At 43.4% G+C, this 18,210-nt stretch overlaps 1 protein-coding gene across 7 annotated transcripts in view; it reads left to right on the top strand.

The window, feature by feature from the left end:
* PIWIL1 (piwi like RNA-mediated gene silencing 1) overlaps positions 1 to 18,210 on the top strand; it is a 420,330-nt gene that overhangs the window by 180,389 nt on the left and 221,731 nt on the right. For all 7 annotated transcript variants that reach the window (XM_033957205.1, XM_033957206.1, XM_033957208.1 and 4 more), the window contains exon 10: positions 9,428 to 9,554. In XM_033957205.1, the coding sequence (XP_033813096.1) occupies positions 9,428 to 9,554 (127 nt within the window). The remainder of the gene's footprint in view (positions 1 to 9,427; positions 9,555 to 18,210) is intronic.

Here is an 18,210-nt window from a genome sequence, read left to right as displayed (position 1 = left end):
TGCCATAGAGGATGTTCCACTCTCTGAGCAGGGGCAAGGATTCTACTCCCCCTATTTCTTGATTCCCAAGAAGACGGGGGGACTGAGTCCCATTCTGAATCTCAGAGCTCAACAAATTTCTAGTAAAAAATATTCCGTATGCTCTCCCTGGCTCTTCTTTATCCTTTGCTGGACCACAACGACTGGCTATGCTTTCTGGATCTCAAGGAAGCCTACACCCATATCCCAATTTATCCAGCTTTCTGACAATATCTCCGCTTTCAAGTGCAGCAGCGCCATTATCAGTACAAGGTCCTTCCATTCGACCTAGCTTCAGCCCCCAGAGTCTTCACCAAGTGTCTCATTGTAGTCGCTGCGTACCTTCGATCACACAGTCTGCAAGTCTTCCCTTACTTAGACGATTGGCTGATCTAAGCTCAGTCATCACAATTGATAGCCCTTCACACAGCTTGGACTATATCCTTTCTTCATTTTGTGGGATTCGAAGTCAATTTCCCAAAATCTCCTTTGCTCCCGACTTAACGTCTACAATTCATCAGAGAGACCCTGGACACGACTCTGATGAGAACTCTTCTCTCTCCAGATCGTATACAATCTCTTCTTCGCCTTTGTCAACGGATGTTTCAAATCCAAACCCTTTCGGCGAGAAACATGATAATTCTTCTAGGTCACTTGGCTTCCTACTCTTCAACATATTTATCAATGACCTGGAAAAGGAGGCAAAGTGCGAGGTTATAAAATTTGCAGACGATACCAAACTGTGCGGTAGAGTTAGGTCCAGGGAGGAGTGTGAGGACCTGCAAAGGGACCTGGACAAGCTGGAAGACTGGGCAAACAAATGGCAAATGCGCTTTAACGTGGAAAAATGCAAGGTCATGCATATAGGGAAAAAGAACCCGTTGTTCAACTACAAATTGGGGGGGGGGGCATTGTTGGGAGACAGCAGACTTGAGAGAGACTTGGGTGTGCTGGTGGATGCATCACTGAAGCCATCTGCACAGTGCGCAGCAGCCTCGAAAAAAGCCAACAGGATGCTGGGCATCATAAAGAGGGGCATAACAACCAGGACGCGGGAAGTCATCATGCCATTGTATCGAGCGATGGTGCGTCCACATCTGGAATACTGCGTTCAGTATTGGTCGCCACACCTCAAGAAGGACATGGCGGTACTTGAGAGAGTCCAAAGGAGAGCAACGAAACTGGTAAAAGGGCTGGAACACTGCCCATACGCCGAGAGGTTGGATAGGCTGGGGCTCTTCTCTCTGGAAAAAAGGAGGCTCAGGGGAGATATGATAGAGACCTTCAAGATCATGAGGGGCATAGAGAGGGTGGATAGGGACAGATTCTTCAGACTGAAGGGGACAACAAGTACGAGGGGGCATTCGGAGAAACTGAAGGGAGATAGGTTCAAAACAAATGCAAGGAAGTTTTTTTTCACCCAAAGGGTCGTGGACACTTGGAATGCGCTACCGGAGGAAGTGATCTGGCAGAGTACGGTACAGAGATTCAAACAGGGATTGGACGGATTCCTGAGGGATAAAGGGATCGTGGGATACTGAGAGAGGTGCTGGGATGTAACACAGGTATAGAAAGCTAACCAGGTAATAAGTATAGAAACCCAACAGGTCGTGCATGTGCAAGACCGGAGGGTTAGGACTACGATGGGAAGATAGGACTTCAATGAGAAACCAAGGTGGCAAGGGAGCCCCTTCTGGTGATTCAGACAGGTCGTGACCTGTTTGGGCCGCCGTGAGAGCGGACTGCCGGGCAGGATGGACCTATGGTCTGACCCGGCGGAGGCACTGCTTATGTTCTTATGTGACACCCTTGGCACGCCTGCATATGCGCATTCCTCAGTGAACCCTTGCTTCCAATGGTCTCAAGTGACAGATCGACTTTCTCAGCATATCTATGTAACATCATCTGTTCTGCAGTCACTTCAATGGTGGCTGACCTCTTCCAATCTATCCAGAGGTCTCCTCTTCCATTTACCTCATCATCATCAAGTGCTAATGACAGATGCATCACTGTATGCATGGGGAGCCCACATGGGAGGCCTCCAAACACAGGGTCTCTGGTCTCACAAGGAATGACAGTTTCACATCGATCTAGAATTGCGAGTGATGTATTATGCTCTCAAAGCTTTCCATCATCGTCTTATGTCCTCAAGTCCTCCTCCTTCGCATAGACAATCAAGTAGCAATGTACTACATAAACAAGCAAGGAGGCATGTGCTCTCTCCTGTTGTGTCAGGAAGCCCAAAAGATCTGGACTTGGGCGACTGCTTGCAACCTCTTCTTGAAAGCTGTTTACATTCAAGGGGAGAAGAATTCCCTAGCAGACAACCTCAGCAGAATTGTTCAACCTCACAAATGGACTCTGCGGCTTTTCATCCAATCTTTACTCAATGGGGCACTCCTCAAGTAGACTTATTTGCAGCTCCCCACAATCACAAGTTGCCCCAGTTTTGCTCCAGACTTTACTCTCCTCACCTTCTGGAAGCTGATGTGTTTCTTCTGCACTGGTCGGGTCTCTTCCTGTATGCATTCCCTCCAACTCCTCTCATGTTGAAAACTCTATTCATACTCAAACGGGAAGTAGCCACCATGATACTTATAGCTCCTCAGTGGCCCAGGCAACATTGGTTCTCCCTTCTACTTCAACTCAGCTCCAGGGAACCAATTCCTCTTCCCATATTTCCTAAGCTACTTACTCAGAATCAAGGCTCGCTTCTTCATCCCAACCTACAATCATTGCACCTGACAGCTTGGTTTCTCTTGGGCTGAATCCATCTACATTGCATCTTTCTCAGCCTGTTTGCCCCATCATTGATGCATCTAGGAAACTGGCCACTCGACAGTGTTATCACCAAAAGTGGACTCGCTTCTTGTATCATCATAACCCCACTTCAGTGTCAGTAGACTTGGTGTTGGATTATTTATTCCATCTCGCTAACTCTGGTCTGAAATCTACATCCATCAGAGTTCATCTCGGTGCTCTTGCAGCTTTTCATGTTCCACTCGAGGGGAAACCTTTTTCAGTTCATCCTCTGGTTTCCGGGTTCATGAAGGGACTTTTCAATGTGAAGCCACCTCTCAAACCTCCTCCTGAGGTCTGGGACTTTAATGTGGTTCTTGCCATGTTAATGAAACCACCTTTTGAGACATTGGCTACAGTTCATCACAATTTCTTACCTGGAAAGTGGTCTTCCTCATAGCTCTCACTTCTGCCAGAAGAGTTAGCGAATTACAAGCTTTGGTGGCAGATCCACCCTTTACTGTGTTTCATCATGACAAAGTGGTTCTGCGTACTCATCCAAACTTTTTTCCTAAGGTTGTCACTGAATATCATCTCAATCTGTCGATTATTCTGCCAGTGTTTTTTCCTAAGCCTCACTGTCACCCGGGAGAAGCGGCATTTCACACTTTGGACTGTAAACGTGCTATGGCATACTATATTGACCGCACAAAACCACTTCGAACATTACCTCAACTGTTCATCTCTGTTGACCCAAACAGGATGGAATCTCCTATTTCCAAGAGAACGATATCTTAACTGGTTAGCAGCATGTATTTCGTTCTACTATGCTCAGGCTGGACTGTCATTGGAAAGCTGTGTCAGAGGTCATAAAGTCCATGCAATGGCAGCTTTTGTTGCTTTCCCATTATCTCTCTTATTGAAGAAATCTGTAAAGCTGCCACCTGGCCCTCAGTTCATACATTCACTTCTCACTATTGTCTGGAAACTTTGGCCAATCTGTTTTACAACATTTTATTTTTTTAAGGACAATTCCCCTCCTTTGCAGTATTGTCAGCTTGCAGGTCACCCATGTGTGAGAATATGCTGCCTGCTTGTCCTGGGATAAAGCACAGTTACTTACCGTAACAGGTGTTATCCAGGGACAGCAGGCAGATACTCTCAAAACCCACCCACCTCCCTGGGTTGGTTTCTTAGCTGGCTTATCCTAACTGAAGGAACCGCGAGCCTACATCGGGTGGGAAGGCACTTGCGCATGCACGGTGTAGGCTATCGCAAATTTTCTAAAGGTTTTAAAGTGGCGATTCACTTTTGAAGTGGTCTGTGTCGGGGCTCCGTCGGTGACGTCACCCATGTGTGAGAATATCTGCCTGCTGTCCCTGGATAACACCTGTTACGGTAAATAACTGTACTTTATCCCAGGACAAGCAGGTAGCCTATTCTCACATGTGGGTGATGTCATCCACGGAGCCCTGATGCGGACAGCCTTGCAAGCAGATTTTCTTGTAGAAAACTTCGAAGTTTCGATTCTGCCGCACCGCGCATGCGTGAGTGCCTTCCCACCCAGCACAGGGCGCGTCTCCTCAGTTTTCCGCGGAGCCGAGAAGTCTGTCTTTGATGCTCTGCTCTGAACTTCGTTCACTTCATGCCTTCTCTTCACCGCCGTTTGTGCTTTATTTTGTTATTACTGGATCGCTGTGCTTTTCTTTTAGTAAAAAACAAAGGGTTTTTTTGGGGGGAGGTTTTGTTACCTGACTGGCGGGGTGTGTTGCGTGCCCGCAGCCTGTGGGCTTCAACTTCGCAGTGGTTATTTTCCCTCCGATGTCTGGCCAGTCAGGTGCTTCAAGAAGTGTAGCTCTGTGGGCTTCAACTTTGCAGCGGCTATTTTCCCTCCGATGTCCTGGCCAGTCAGGTGCTTCAAGAAGTGTAGCCAGTGTCAGTGTGCGATTTCCCTCACGGACCCACACCGCTGGTGTCTTCAGTGTCTCGGACCAAACCATAGTCCGAAGTCGTGCGTGTGCTGTGCTACCCTTCAACCTCGAGCCCTCAAACATCGTTGGATTCAAGTGGAAAAGCTTTTCAGGATGGTCTCTTCAGCTACACCCTCGACCTCGATCTCGACTCAGTCAAGCATTCAACGGGGTGTCCTGTCTCCACAACTCCAACTTCGAGTCTCATCAGACCTTCCTCATTTGGATCGTCTTGGCCTCGAGTACACCTGTCATGTCTTCTCCTGAGCTTCCCTTAGGTCAGATACCTAAACAGAAAGTTCCCGGGGTGGTCCTCAAGATATCCAAGCATCAGTCCTCCAAGTTGAAGTATGCTCCCTCTGCCACCTCTGAGCCTTTAGCTTCAGCAAGTGGTCCAGTTTCAGACTTGGATCCACAATTGCAGGCTACTATCCAGACCATTTTAGAACAGGAATTTGTTCAGTTATTGAGCAAATACAGTCCTGCTTCGAGTCTGCTTCCTGCAGTCCAGCCTGGGCAATCGGCAGTCTCACACGAGGTCAAGTCCCTGCCTGTGCCTCGAGCTTAATCTACACACTATGCAAGGAGTCGAGTCTTTGCGAGTGTCTAGTCAAGAATCTTCACACTCTGCAAGGAGCCGAGTCTTTGGGAGTGCTTTGAAATTCCTCGATCCAAACTACTGAGTCTATGGGATTTCGATCTACACTTCTAGCCCTATTCATTCACCAACAGCATTGCCCGTTTCCAGGCATAGGGCGAAGTCTCCTCAATCTTACATGAAACCTGCTTCCAGGCAGCACTCTTGTTGTCGGTCGAGGCCCTCATCGAGGTGCCAGTCCTCTTCCAGAGAAAAGCCTTCCTCGTCCAGGCCTTCCAGCTCTTCCAGGCCGCTGACTCCTTGTTCGAGGACCCCAATCGCAGAATATGAAGACTCAGATGATTCCAATGCCTCGTTCCAGTCAGTCTATTCATTGGGATACCAATGCTCTAGAGAGGCTTTACCTTCGTTTTCCACTCGAGGTGCCTCGAGGGCATCCAGCCCTACTCGAGGCCATGCTCTGGTGGATTAATTGCCTTTTTCCTCATTCTTCCGTCAGATGGCTGAGGACCTGGATCTTAAATTGGACGCTGGATTAAGGAGTATTTAGAAGAAATGAGTATGTCTCGATCTCCTGCAGAGTCTCTCAAGCTGCTTCTTAATAGACTTTTATCTCAAACTTTCAAATGAAACCTTGAGACTCCTTAAGCTATTCCTGCTGTTCCAGGCAAGTTGGAATCGAGGTATAGAACTCTACATTGCAAGGGCTTTGAGAATTTACAACTATCTCATCAATCCCTCTTTTGGAATCTTCACTGAAAAGGACCCATCATTCCAGGCTTTATGCTACCGTACCTCCTGGAAGAGAGGGTAAGACCATGGACAAGTTTGGCCATCGTCTTTATCAAAATTCGATGATGGCCTCCAGGGTTTTGAATTATAACTTTATTTTCACTACTTATTTCAAGTACTTGATTGATTTTTCTCCCTGGCTTTTCTAAAGACCTTGGTCAACATAGACATTTGGAGTTTCAGCAAGTCACTGCTACCTTGGCACAACTCAGGTTGCATCTTCTTCAATCATCTTATGATGCATTTGAACTTTCCTTGAGGGTCACTGCATTTTCGGTAGCGATGCGCCATCTGGCCTGGCTTCGCACCATTGATATGGATCCCAATCTTCAGGATCGTCTGGCTAATATACCTTGTGAGAGCAATGACCTCTTTAACAAATCTATAGAGGCTGCCTCCAAGAAGTTGTCTGAACATGAAAAATCCTTTGCTTCTATCGTCAGACCAAAGCCTAAGCCAGCTCCTGCAAAACCTACTCGACCTCTTCCATCCTATCGGAGGCATTATACTCCAAGAGCAGCTCCTTACACTCAAGCGCCCTCCAAGAAACAACAGCAACAGAAACCTTCTGCTACACCTAAGGCTTCTCAGCCTTTTTGACTGTCTCATACAGAGCATAACCTCCATCGTTCTGTTCTGTCCTCCCCTCTCCCCATAGGAGGTTATCTTCATCATTTTTACCATCGATGAGAGACCATTGACCTCTGGTGGAATCTGAGCGAAATGAAGAGAGTATCCTTCCAATCTATCCCAGACCGCCCTTCTTCAGAAAGCTCTAGACTCTGCTTCGTCTCCTTGCCTTCGAGGAAGTTCCTTTGGAACAGCAGAGCAGGGGTTTTTACTCCCGTTACTTCCTAGTTCCGAAGAAGACAGGCGATCTGTGACCCATACTGGATCTCAGGGCTCTCAACAAATTTTTAGTCAAAGAAAAATTTTGTATGTTGTCCCTCGCATCTCTCTATCCCCTTTTAGATCAGAACAATTGGTTATGTTCTCTAGATCTCAAGGAGGCTTACACTCGCATCCCCATTCATCTAACCTCCCGCCAGTACCTCAGATTTTGGGTGGGGAATTTGCATTTTCAGTAGAGTGCTACCCTTCGGCCTGGTATCGTCTCCATGAGTGTTCACCAAGTGCCTAGTAGTGGTGGCAGCAGCTCTGCGGAACCATGGTCTTCAGGTGTTCCCCTACTTGGACGACTGACTCATCAAAGATTCAACATCTTAGGAGGTTATTGTAGCGACCCAACGGACTACATAGTTCCTACAAAGCTTGGATATGAAATCAACTTCCCCAAATCCCACCTTCAGCCCTCTCAGAATCTATAGTTCATCAGAGCTGTTCTGGACACTATCCAACTCGGAGCATTCCTTCCTCAACAACGTCTGGATGCTCTTCAGCTCTGTCACAAAGTGTCTTCCCGCTCTTCACTCTCAGCACGACACATGATGGTACTACTAGGTCACATAGCCTCCACAGTTCACGTGACTCCTTTTGCCAGACTTCACCTCAGAATTCCTCAGTGGACCCTGGCATCTCAGTGGCCGCAGGCTTGCGAACCACTCTCTCGACACATTACAGTCACTCCTTCGTTGAGACAGTCTCTCCGCTGATGGATGCTCTCTTCCAATCTCCAGAGGTTTACTGTTTCAGACACCCCTCATCAGAAGGTCCTCTCGACAGATTCCTCGACCTACGCGTGGGGGGCTCACCTCGACGGTCTCCGTACTCAAGGCCACTGGTCCAGCACGGATTGTCGGTGTCATATCAATCTGTTGGAACTCAGTGATCTTCAATGCTCTGAAGGCTTTTCAACACCTCCTTCACGACCAGGTAATCCTCATTCGGACGGACAACCAAGTCGCCATTTACTATGTCAACAAACAGGAGGAACGGGATCTCTTCCTCTTTGCCAAGAAGCTTTGAAGGTTTGGGACTGGGCAATCCTTTGAGTCCATCTCAGTGCAATTGTTGCTTTTCATCAGCCTATTGAAGGAAAACCCCTCTCTGCTAATCCGGTGGTTTCCAAATTTATGAAAGGACTTTTCAATATTAAACCTCTTCTCAAACCACCTCCAGTGGTTTGGGATCTCAATGTGGTTCTTGCTCAATTGATGAAGCCTCCTTTTGAACCAATGGCTATGGCTCATCTGAAATACCTCACTTGGAAAGTGGTGTTTCTCATTGCCCTTGCATCTGTTCGAAGAGTCAATGAGCTGCAAGCTTTAGTTGCTGATCCACCTTTCACAGTTTTCCATCATGATAAGGTGGTCCTCCGTACTCATCCTAAATTCTTACCTTAAGTGGTTTCAGAATTTCATCTCAATCAATCCATTGTACTTCTAGTGTTTTTTTCCAAGACCTCATTCTCATCCTGGAGAATCAGCTCTTCATACTCTGGACTGTAAACATGCTTTGGCCTTCTACCTGGAACACACCAAACCACACAGGTCTGCTCCTCAACTTTTTTCTCCTTCGATCCAAACAAGTTGGGACATCTAATTTCTAAGCGTACCATCTCCAACTGGATGGCTGCTTGTATCTCTTTCTGCTAAGCCCAGGCTGGACTGCATCTACAGAGTCAAGTCATAGCCCACAAAGTCAGAGCCATGGCGGCTTCAGTAGCTTTCCTCAGATCCACTTGTTTTGAGGAAATTTGCAAAGCTGCTACCTGGTCCTCGGTTCATACTTTCACCTTTCTTTATTGTCTAGATGTTTTCTCCAGACCGGATGGCCATTTATTCTCCTAAGTTGCCAACACTCCCACCATCCCATTGTGGTTAGCTTGGAGGTCACCCACATGTGAGAATAGGCTGCCTGCTTGTCCTGGGATAAAGCACAGTTAGTTACCTTAACAGGTGTTATCCAGGGATAGCAGGCAGGTATTCTCACACCCCACCTACCTCCCCTGGTTGGCTTCTCTGCTAGCTGTCTGAACTGAGGAGACTCGCCCTGTGCTGGGCGGGAATGCACTTGCGCATGCGAGGTGCGGCAGACTCGAAACGCCAAAGTTTTCTACAAGCAAGTCTGCTTGCGAGGCTGTCCGCATCCGGGCTCCATGGATAACGTCACCTACATGTGAGAATAGCTGCCTGCTGTCCCTGGATAACACCTGTTACGGTAAGTAACTGAGCTATATGAGCTATGATAGACTATCTCAACAATCTTCAAAACAGAAGTTCTTATGTGGAATAATGCTAATGAAGGAAAACAAGTGATACAAAACTTGCTCACCATATCAGTCTTCTTGCTATTTTCTTTATAATGGAAGCAGAAAGGTAAACTTATCATTTTGAATATTTTTGTGCAGCAATATAATCAAGAAATCACTGATTTGAACCAACCAGCATTAGTAAGTCAGCCTAAGAGAAGAAGAGGACCAGATGGTTCTACACCAGGACCTATAATTCTGATTCCAGAACTTTGCTATCTCACAGGTAATACACAAAGTTTGTGAGTTTGTATTACTGTATTTTTCGCTCCATAAGACGCACCCTAGATTTAGAGGAGGAAAACAAGAAAAAAAACCATTCTGATCCTAATTCTCCCTACCAGGCTCTGCACCTAACCCCACACTCCTTGACAAGCTCTGTACCCTGTCCCCCCTCCCTGCCAGGCTCTGTTCCCTGTCCCCCCTATGGTGGTCTAGTGACTAGTAGGCAGGTAGGGACAGGACAGGCATAAGAAGCCTTTCGGGTTGGTCGGCTGATGTGTCTGCCTCCTCTTCCCTTCTCTAGCGGCAGAGCAGCGCACAAGGCTGCCTGCCAGGTCCCGTGCTGCTTCGTTCTCGCGGAAAGCGGTGCGGGACCAGACAGGCAGCCTTGTGAGAGGGGGAGATAGCCGCTTCAGCCGACCAGGCAGGCAGCCTTGTACGCCGCATTACCGCTAGAGAGGCAGCTGCATACATCGAGGGAAGGCACCAGAATTAAAATAAAGTAAGTGGGGGGTGAAGGTTTGGGTATTCGCTCCATAAAACATACCCTTATTTCCACCAATTTTTATTGGAGGGAAAAAGTGTGTTTATAGAGTGAAAAATACGGTAAATGTTTTCTTGCTAATGGATATCCATGGGTGATTGAAAAAGAGTTGAAAAAACTGCTTAACTGCTAAAAATATTGGTTGCTTAAGAAAGCTATATTATAGAAAAGGAGGACAATCAGAATACAGTATATCTCAAAGATGGTTTTTAATGTAAATACAATCTAACTCGGTCAGGTTACAACGTCTGCATCAGGGATCCTAATTTTCTGGTAAAGCAGACATCTCAGCACTATTTTGTATTTATACCTTCAGGCTGAAGTATATAACAAAAAAAAAAAAAAAAAAAGGTTCCTCAAGATGGAGAAAATAGCATTTGACAGAACAGTGCAAAATTGTGATATAAATGTTTAAGAAGAGTGTCGCATCTTTCAGCTCCACTTCCTTCCCCAGTAAACTGCACTGCTACCTTCAGTTTTCCTTCTGCAAGTGATCTGCTTTGACAACTTTTATCGTCTTTGGTGTGTGTGTGGGGGGGGGGGTCCTCCAAAATTTGAGGCGCTGGTTCCCAGAGGACCCCTGTTGTTGTGGGGCTGCTCTGCCTGGGAGAGGACGCAGACTCTCACAGCAGTACTCCGCTGCTAGCAGGGCAACCAGTTGGTCCTTGTGTAGCCTGCCTGCATTAATCTTTTGGAACTTGTTGAAGGGCTCAGTAAAGCTCCATATGAGCCTCTGCAGAAGGGGTCACTGCTAGATCTTACTGTTAAAATGATGTTTCTGGTGTTTTGGCGAGAAGAGTCTCAGAGTTACGGCACTGTCATGGAGACATCTGTTTCTTAAGATTGCAGAAGCAGTTATTGCTTTATGCATAGTTCCTTTGTTTTTACCAAAGTTTGTTTCGACCTTCCATGTCATTCAGGAAGTCCATTTGCCAGCATTCCAGCCCACGGTTTCAAAGTAACAGAATAAAGTGTTGAAACTGCTGGATGTGCAGAGAGGATGTCTCCGCTATCTGGAAGAAACCAATGAGTTTCTGCTCCCTGATCATTTTTTTGTTTTGACCAACCTGGCTAGGCGGGGCAGGCCAGCTTCTACAGCGTCCATTTATAGATGAATTTGAATGGTGATTGTGTAGATTGACTGTGATAAACAGCCATGTCTCTCTCTCTCTCAAAGCACATGGGCAGAGGCCAGGGCGATCTCACCCAAGAAGATCTGTATGGCAGCTTCACGGTCTACTCTTGCTACCTTTACAAAGTTTTACAGAGTAAACTAAACTAAACCTTAGGCTTATATACCACACCTTCTCTATAACAGCAGAGCTCGGCACATTTTACAAGAAATTAGAAAGGAGAACAGATACAATATGGATTTGGAATAGTATGGAGAGGAGCGGAATTTACAACTTTGAAAATAGCCAAGTTTTCAGATGTTTTCGAAATGGTTGGGAAGAGCCCATATCATGCAGTTGAATAGGAAAATCATTATACAGCTCAGTAATTTTGAAAAGTAGAGACTTCCTTAATTTGCCAATGTAGGTAACACCTTTCAGCGTAGGAAAGGACAATTTAAATGTTTGAGTAGATCTGGTAATGTCAGATCTTACAGAATTCCAAGACAGGGGAATTAAAGGAGGAAGGATGCCATGCAAGATCTTAAATGTTAAGCAGGCACATTTAAAATAAACCCTGGAAATTATTGGAAGCCAATGAGGTTTTTGCAGGAGCGGAGAGACATGATCAAATTTACTTTTTGCAGAGATCAGCCTAGCAGCAGTATTATGGAGCAGTTGAAGGCTTTGAAATCTTTTCTTGATTAAACTTAAATAGACTGAATTACAATAATCCAGCCTAGAAAGGATGATTGATTGAACAAGGACAGCAAAGTGTTGATGATGGAAACAGGATCTCACTTTCCTCAACATGGAGACTAAAAGCACATTTTTTTAAAACCAGAGAATTAAGATGGTCGGTGAATGAAAATGTTGAATCTATAATGACACTGTACTTGAGAATTCAATCTGCAGTAAGGATCCTGAAGGCAACAGAATGGACGAAGGTAGCTGCTGTAATTTTGGGCCAAGCCAAAGTAACTTTGTTTTGGACTCGTTCAGTTTCATTTGTACAGTAAGGGCCCAAGACTGAAGTTTCATTATACATTCTATTATATTCCCCACAAAGTTAGTGAGATTCGAGTCAATCTCAAGGAGAACAAAGATGTAGTCTGCATACGTAAATAGTGTTTCGCAGGGGGATAAATGGAAAAGTTTCAAAATAGTCATGTAGATGTTGAAAAGAAAAGGTGATAAAGGTGATCCCTGCGGAACTCCGCATAAAGGCTTCCAAGAGGATGACATGGTACCATTCATATTAACAGTATATGAGTGAGAGCGTAAGAATTTTTAAAACCAGTCTAACACTGGAATCAATACCTATCTCAGAAAGTTGGTAAATCAAAATATCATGATGAACGATGTCGAAGGCTGCCGATAGATCGAATTGTAGCAAAATTGCAAACTTATTGTGCACTTGCAATTGCTGAACCTTAGAGATTAGTGAGATCAGAAGATATTTGGTACTGAGATTAGGTCTGAATCCATGTTGGCAAGATAAAAGAATGGAAAATCTCTCTGATGAAAGCAAAGCGGATATAATGGACTCAACATTTTGGTCAGTAAAGGAATATTCGCTATAGGTCGATAGCTAGACGGTGAGGATGGATGCTAAGTCAGATTTCTTCAATAGTGGGGACAGAACAATATGGCCCATCTCTGCAGAAAAGACCTGATGATAAGGCAGAATTAATAAGTTTGGTAAGAGATGAAATGGCTTGAATACGAATTTTCTCATATAGATATGAAGGGAATGGATCCAGAGCACATTTGCAGGATCTTAATTTATGACACAGGTTTACAACCTGGGCCTCAAATACTGTCCAGATTCTATCTGCTGGAATTGTGATTGGATTAGCATCACCCAACACTAGAAAATTATAAGAAACTAATAATGGAAAATAGTCGCTTATAACGGCAACCTTTTTGTTAAAAAATTTTGCTAAGTCATCCGCTACTGGGGAGGAAGGGTGTATTGATGAGTCATTGTTGGTAGTTAACGAGCGCCAGATGTTAAACTTTGATTGTTGGATCTGATAATTTTATCACCGTAGAAATTTTTTAAATGTTGCATTATAAGACCTGATACTATCCCTCCATGACTGTTTGTCAGCAGAAGATCTTGATTTTTTTTTCTATTTATGCTCCAGTGCTCGGCATTTCTGTTTCTGTTCTCTGTAATAAGGAAGGTACCAGGGAGCCTTCCGAGAGTAAGAAACAGTCTTAGTCGATAGAGGAGCCAGTGAACAATAGGTGGACTCAGAAAGGTTTACCCAATTGTGCCAGTTGACTGATGAGGTATCGGGCCTGAGGGAGAAAACAAACTTTTTGAAAAATTGGGACCAAAATTGTTCACTCGTGATTTTCTTCCGGAAGGTAATAAGTTTTGGAGTACAAGATTGAGCCCCAAGGGACATAAAAACAGGAAGACATTAGGCACCCAGAAAGTGATCAGACCATGGAACTTGTTCCCAAAGAACATCCTCAACTAAAGTTTTCTGATCAGTAAGATCAAGAAAGCTAATGATATCGAGAGTGCCCCTTTTTCATGAGTTGGAGCAGACTTAAGAGGAGGAAAACCCAGAGAGGTGAGAGAACTGCTGAATTTGAGAACATCCTTATTAGCGTTATCATCTAAATGAAGATTAATGTCACCAAAAATCAATAGCCTCTGGAATTTTAGAAAGCACTTGTTATGGTCTCGAATACTAGTTCAGAAGATTTATTCCAAGGAATCAAGGGACAATAAAATAACAGAACACCTAATGGGTGGCAGGAGAGCTCATCTTATAACATCGTGTTTAAAATTTCATTTATTTTACTGTTTCTTATTTATTTTGTTTTACATCTTTATTTTAAATTTTCATTAGAATTCCATTGTCTAACGGTTTTTTGGTTTCTCTCTTAATTAATTTATTTATATATATTTATTTTTAATTCAAATAATTTTAATTCAATTTACTTTACCCACTTTATTATTGCTGGGATGTACACTTGCTTCAAAAGAATATGGCCGTAATGAGATCAATGTTTTCTATGTATTCTTGTTAGGATGCTTTATATCTCATTTCCTCTATTCTTTATTTTTCCTTTCTATTATTTGCTAATTTGTTTGTCCTTAGGTACTTTAGTTAGATTGTGAGCCTTCGGGACAGTAAGGGAATTTCAAAGTACCAATTCTTTATTCATTTATCTTATTTTATTATACTCTTCAATGTATATTTCTCTGTAAACCGCTTAGAACTTAACTGATTTAGCGGTATATAAGAAATAAATTACTTTACATTACATCATTAACAGTAGCTAGCATATATTCTAGCGATGCATCGCTACATTTTTCAAGAAGCTGTACATCGAAAAATGATTTATAGAGAAGGGCCAAACTGTAGGTAGATTTATGGGTATAACAAATGATTGCTACATAAACAAAGCACGTGCATACTAGTTTCTAGGGCAGGGGTAGGAACTCCGATCCTTGAGAGCCGTATTCCAGTCGGGTTTTCAGTATTTCCCCCAATGAATATGCATGAGATCTATTTGCATGCACTGCTTTCAATGCATATTTATATGTATATGTCTTATTACATAATTATTACACAATAATCCCTAAGTAAATGAGTAAATACAACTAATTCTTACACACTAGGTAATTCCTTATAATAATAAATTCCTGATTACAGCAGCAATCTAAAAATAGCTTATCACCAAAGGAGCTTCACTTTCCTTATCCTAAAGACAAGAGAATTCTATCTAGCCCAACTGAAAGAAAATATAATTTCTTTCTCACCCTCAGATCAGGGAGATGGAATCTGTCCGTTTTCCTCAGCGCAGCAGTGGATAGAATTCTTCTGATCAGGAACAGTCTGTCCGTTAGTCACTGGAAAAGCTGTAAATTAGGTCTGCCTCAGTTCCTTATGTGATGGAATCCAGATCTGTTTAAAGAGTTCTGTTTTCTTCACTCTCTGGTAGAGAGCTAGTCACAAGAGGTAACATCAGTTTTTATTATATTACGGTGTGCAGAGAAACCTATGCGAAGATCCAAGCTTCCTTACATCTCAGCATAGACTGTCTAATTATTAGACACCTTCTCCTTAGTTTTCGTTAGATGACCTCCCAGGACCAATCCAGAAACAGAACTTGGATCAATAGCCTTTCTGTGTAAAGTCTCATTCAGGCCTTGAAAGAGAGGCGCCTTAGTAGATAAGAACAGCATAGAAGCTCATGCCTCCCCCAGATTCACACAGGATGAGCATGTAGGCATAGTCAGATGTCCTTGACTGGAGAAACACATAGTTCTGGTAAACATACCCAGAATTCATCTGGCAGGCAGCAGGCAACAAAGATTATTTCTTTTTCTCTTCTTGCAGACAATGGTTTATGCTGGAAAGATTGTTCAGGCTTTATGACATCAGGGAGAGGCCTAACATTCAGGTGTGAGGAAGGAATCACCCCTGGAGTCCCCCCCCCCCCTTGAAGGAAAAATAACTTCAATGGAGTTTATTTCACCTTCAACCTAACTAATAGGAAAGGATCATCAAGACCCAAGATGATACTATAAATGCATAAACAGCAAAACATAAGCAATACCATAAAAATCAGCAATAAATCAAAGATATCAATAATCAATGTAAAATAATCATAAAGGCCAGGGCTAAAATATAAGAAAACCCAAGCCAAGTAAATGATTCCAAAATCACTGATAAATGGCAATACATGGTAAAATCAAAAATCATAACTAAAAGCGAGGCACAAAAAATATGCCAAAGCAAAGTTAAGACAGAGAAATCAAAATACGGCTAGTAAAATTACTCATTCATAGCCGCAATATAATCATGCATTCTTAAGTCCTAAGGATTTGGTCTACGACGAATAAGATGTCGAATCTGAATGGTCTCATAAATTGCAAAAACAGAGGTCCAAAACAGGATAACCCGCAGGATGACAAAGAGTGGAATGACCACGGTGATAAGAAGGTCAACACTGTAGGTACCAACAACTTCATGTACATTAGAGGAACCAACACAATAGTCTGCAACATGAAGATTATCATTATCAACTTTCAGTTCAATAGTATGGGAAGGTTTAGCCAATAGGAACTGATCCATTTCAAGGGTAAAGTTGATGGGATGTCCACAGAAAACATCCAGGATTTCCAATTCCGTCTCAATAGTGGCAGTGTCTAGATAGAACAGAGAAACACCTCCAACAGAAACGAAAGCATAAGATGGTACAATAATCATATAGACATTGCAAGGCAAGATAAAACAATTGGTCACATCATGTTTGGTATAGGTGACAGTAAGTTCAGTACAAGGAGTACTGATTAACCAAGCATTATTCACAATGGCCACAGTGGTGTCTGAAAAATCTTCATACTTAGTCATGGTCACATGGCATTTCTCAGGAATAGCAACAGATAAACCACAAAGAGTTTCAGAGGTATCTTTAAGAAAGGGTTTACCAGGGCAAAGCCAATGAATATCTTTGGTACTTTGACAAAGAGCCAAATTAGGGACCAAATAATGGTGTGGATAATCAGTATGGTAGGCTACATACTCTGGAGTGTCTACCTTCAAATGTAGGTTATCTTTCCAAGTACCCACATTGATTTAGACATTCTCAGGGAGAATAAAAGGAATATGTAAAACAAAGGCAAGTTCCATTCGTTCCACATCTACATATAAAGGAACTGCAGAACCCAGGTGGAAAGCAATTTGAATTTGTAAAGGTTCCTGAGGTATACGAGTAACTTTAGAAAAAGCTTCTCTAATTACATCAGAGGAAACCAAATACAGTGGAATATGACCCAACAGAAGATGACTAATACTGATGTCAAGTTTACAGAAAAGGTTATAAGTGATTTTTCTCATGAGATGCATAAATGTACATTCATCATGCCTTTTATTACCGATAATTCAGCAGCATTAAATTCAATCTTATGAGTATGCATGTTAATCAGAGTCATGTCATGGAGAGTCATGCCTTGGGCAATGAGTCTTTGTTAGTTTGGAACTGATCAACAGTAGCACGTAATTTATTGATGGAGACAGCATTGGCAATTGACATAGATGAGCCAAAGAGTGAACCAAGAGCAGTAATCAAAAGAGCACCAGAGGCAAAACCAATAAAATGTTCAGGTCTATCATGCTGAGGTTGGACCTGTGGGACCATCACTTTCTCAGGTTGACTCAGGATATTCTGCACATTGGTGGTAGCATAACGCAGATGGTCTAAATACCATAGTTGGGTACTCAGGGCATAGCGGGGAAGGGTCAAGTTGAAGTGCTTCCGGAAAACCTCATGAAGAGACAAGGAAATGAAGCTTTTCTGAGTAACGATCTGAGACTGGATAATCAAGAAACCAGGAGAATCTTGGTTTCTTGGAGGACAACTCCTGACTGGGGACCAGGTTCGATCAGTTTGGTACCAAATCCAATCAGCAGGGGAAACAGGAATAGCAGCATCAGACTTTGTTTCGCCATCTGAAAAACAACAGAAACAACTATGCTGTTGTTGGGTTAGCATTAGGTATCACAACAATAGTTTCATCCTGGGCAAATTTACTGGGATGACATGGTCTCAGTTGATTAATGTGGACCCATTTAAGGACATCTTCACCTTGAGAATTTGACTTGGTGCAAATTTGGTAGGCCACAGGTGAAGCCTTTTCCACTATAGGGAATGGACCATGCCAGCTTGGCAAAAATTTACTCTCTTTGGTCTTGGTTTTGCCAAAATTGTAATAGAATATCTTGTCGCCAATTTGGTACTCCTTTAAGGTAGTCCTATGATCATAGTAGGCTTTTCTACCTTTAGCAGCAGTTTCCAGATTTTTCTGGGCAAAAGAAAATGCAATCTGTAAATGTTGACGCAAATGGGTGACACATTCATGGGCAGTAGCAGCACTAGAAAGATTCACATCATTAGTTCTATACAACAGATGGATTGGTAACATCATTTATCCCAGGACAAGCAGGCAGGTATTCTCACTAGTGGGTGATGTC

This window comes from Geotrypetes seraphini, chromosome 8 (genome assembly GCF_902459505.1).
Source record: "Geotrypetes seraphini chromosome 8, aGeoSer1.1, whole genome shotgun sequence".
Classification (NCBI taxonomy): Eukaryota; Metazoa; Chordata; class Amphibia; order Gymnophiona; family Dermophiidae; genus Geotrypetes; species Geotrypetes seraphini.
This window is presented reverse-complemented; position numbering and strand designations above follow the sequence as displayed.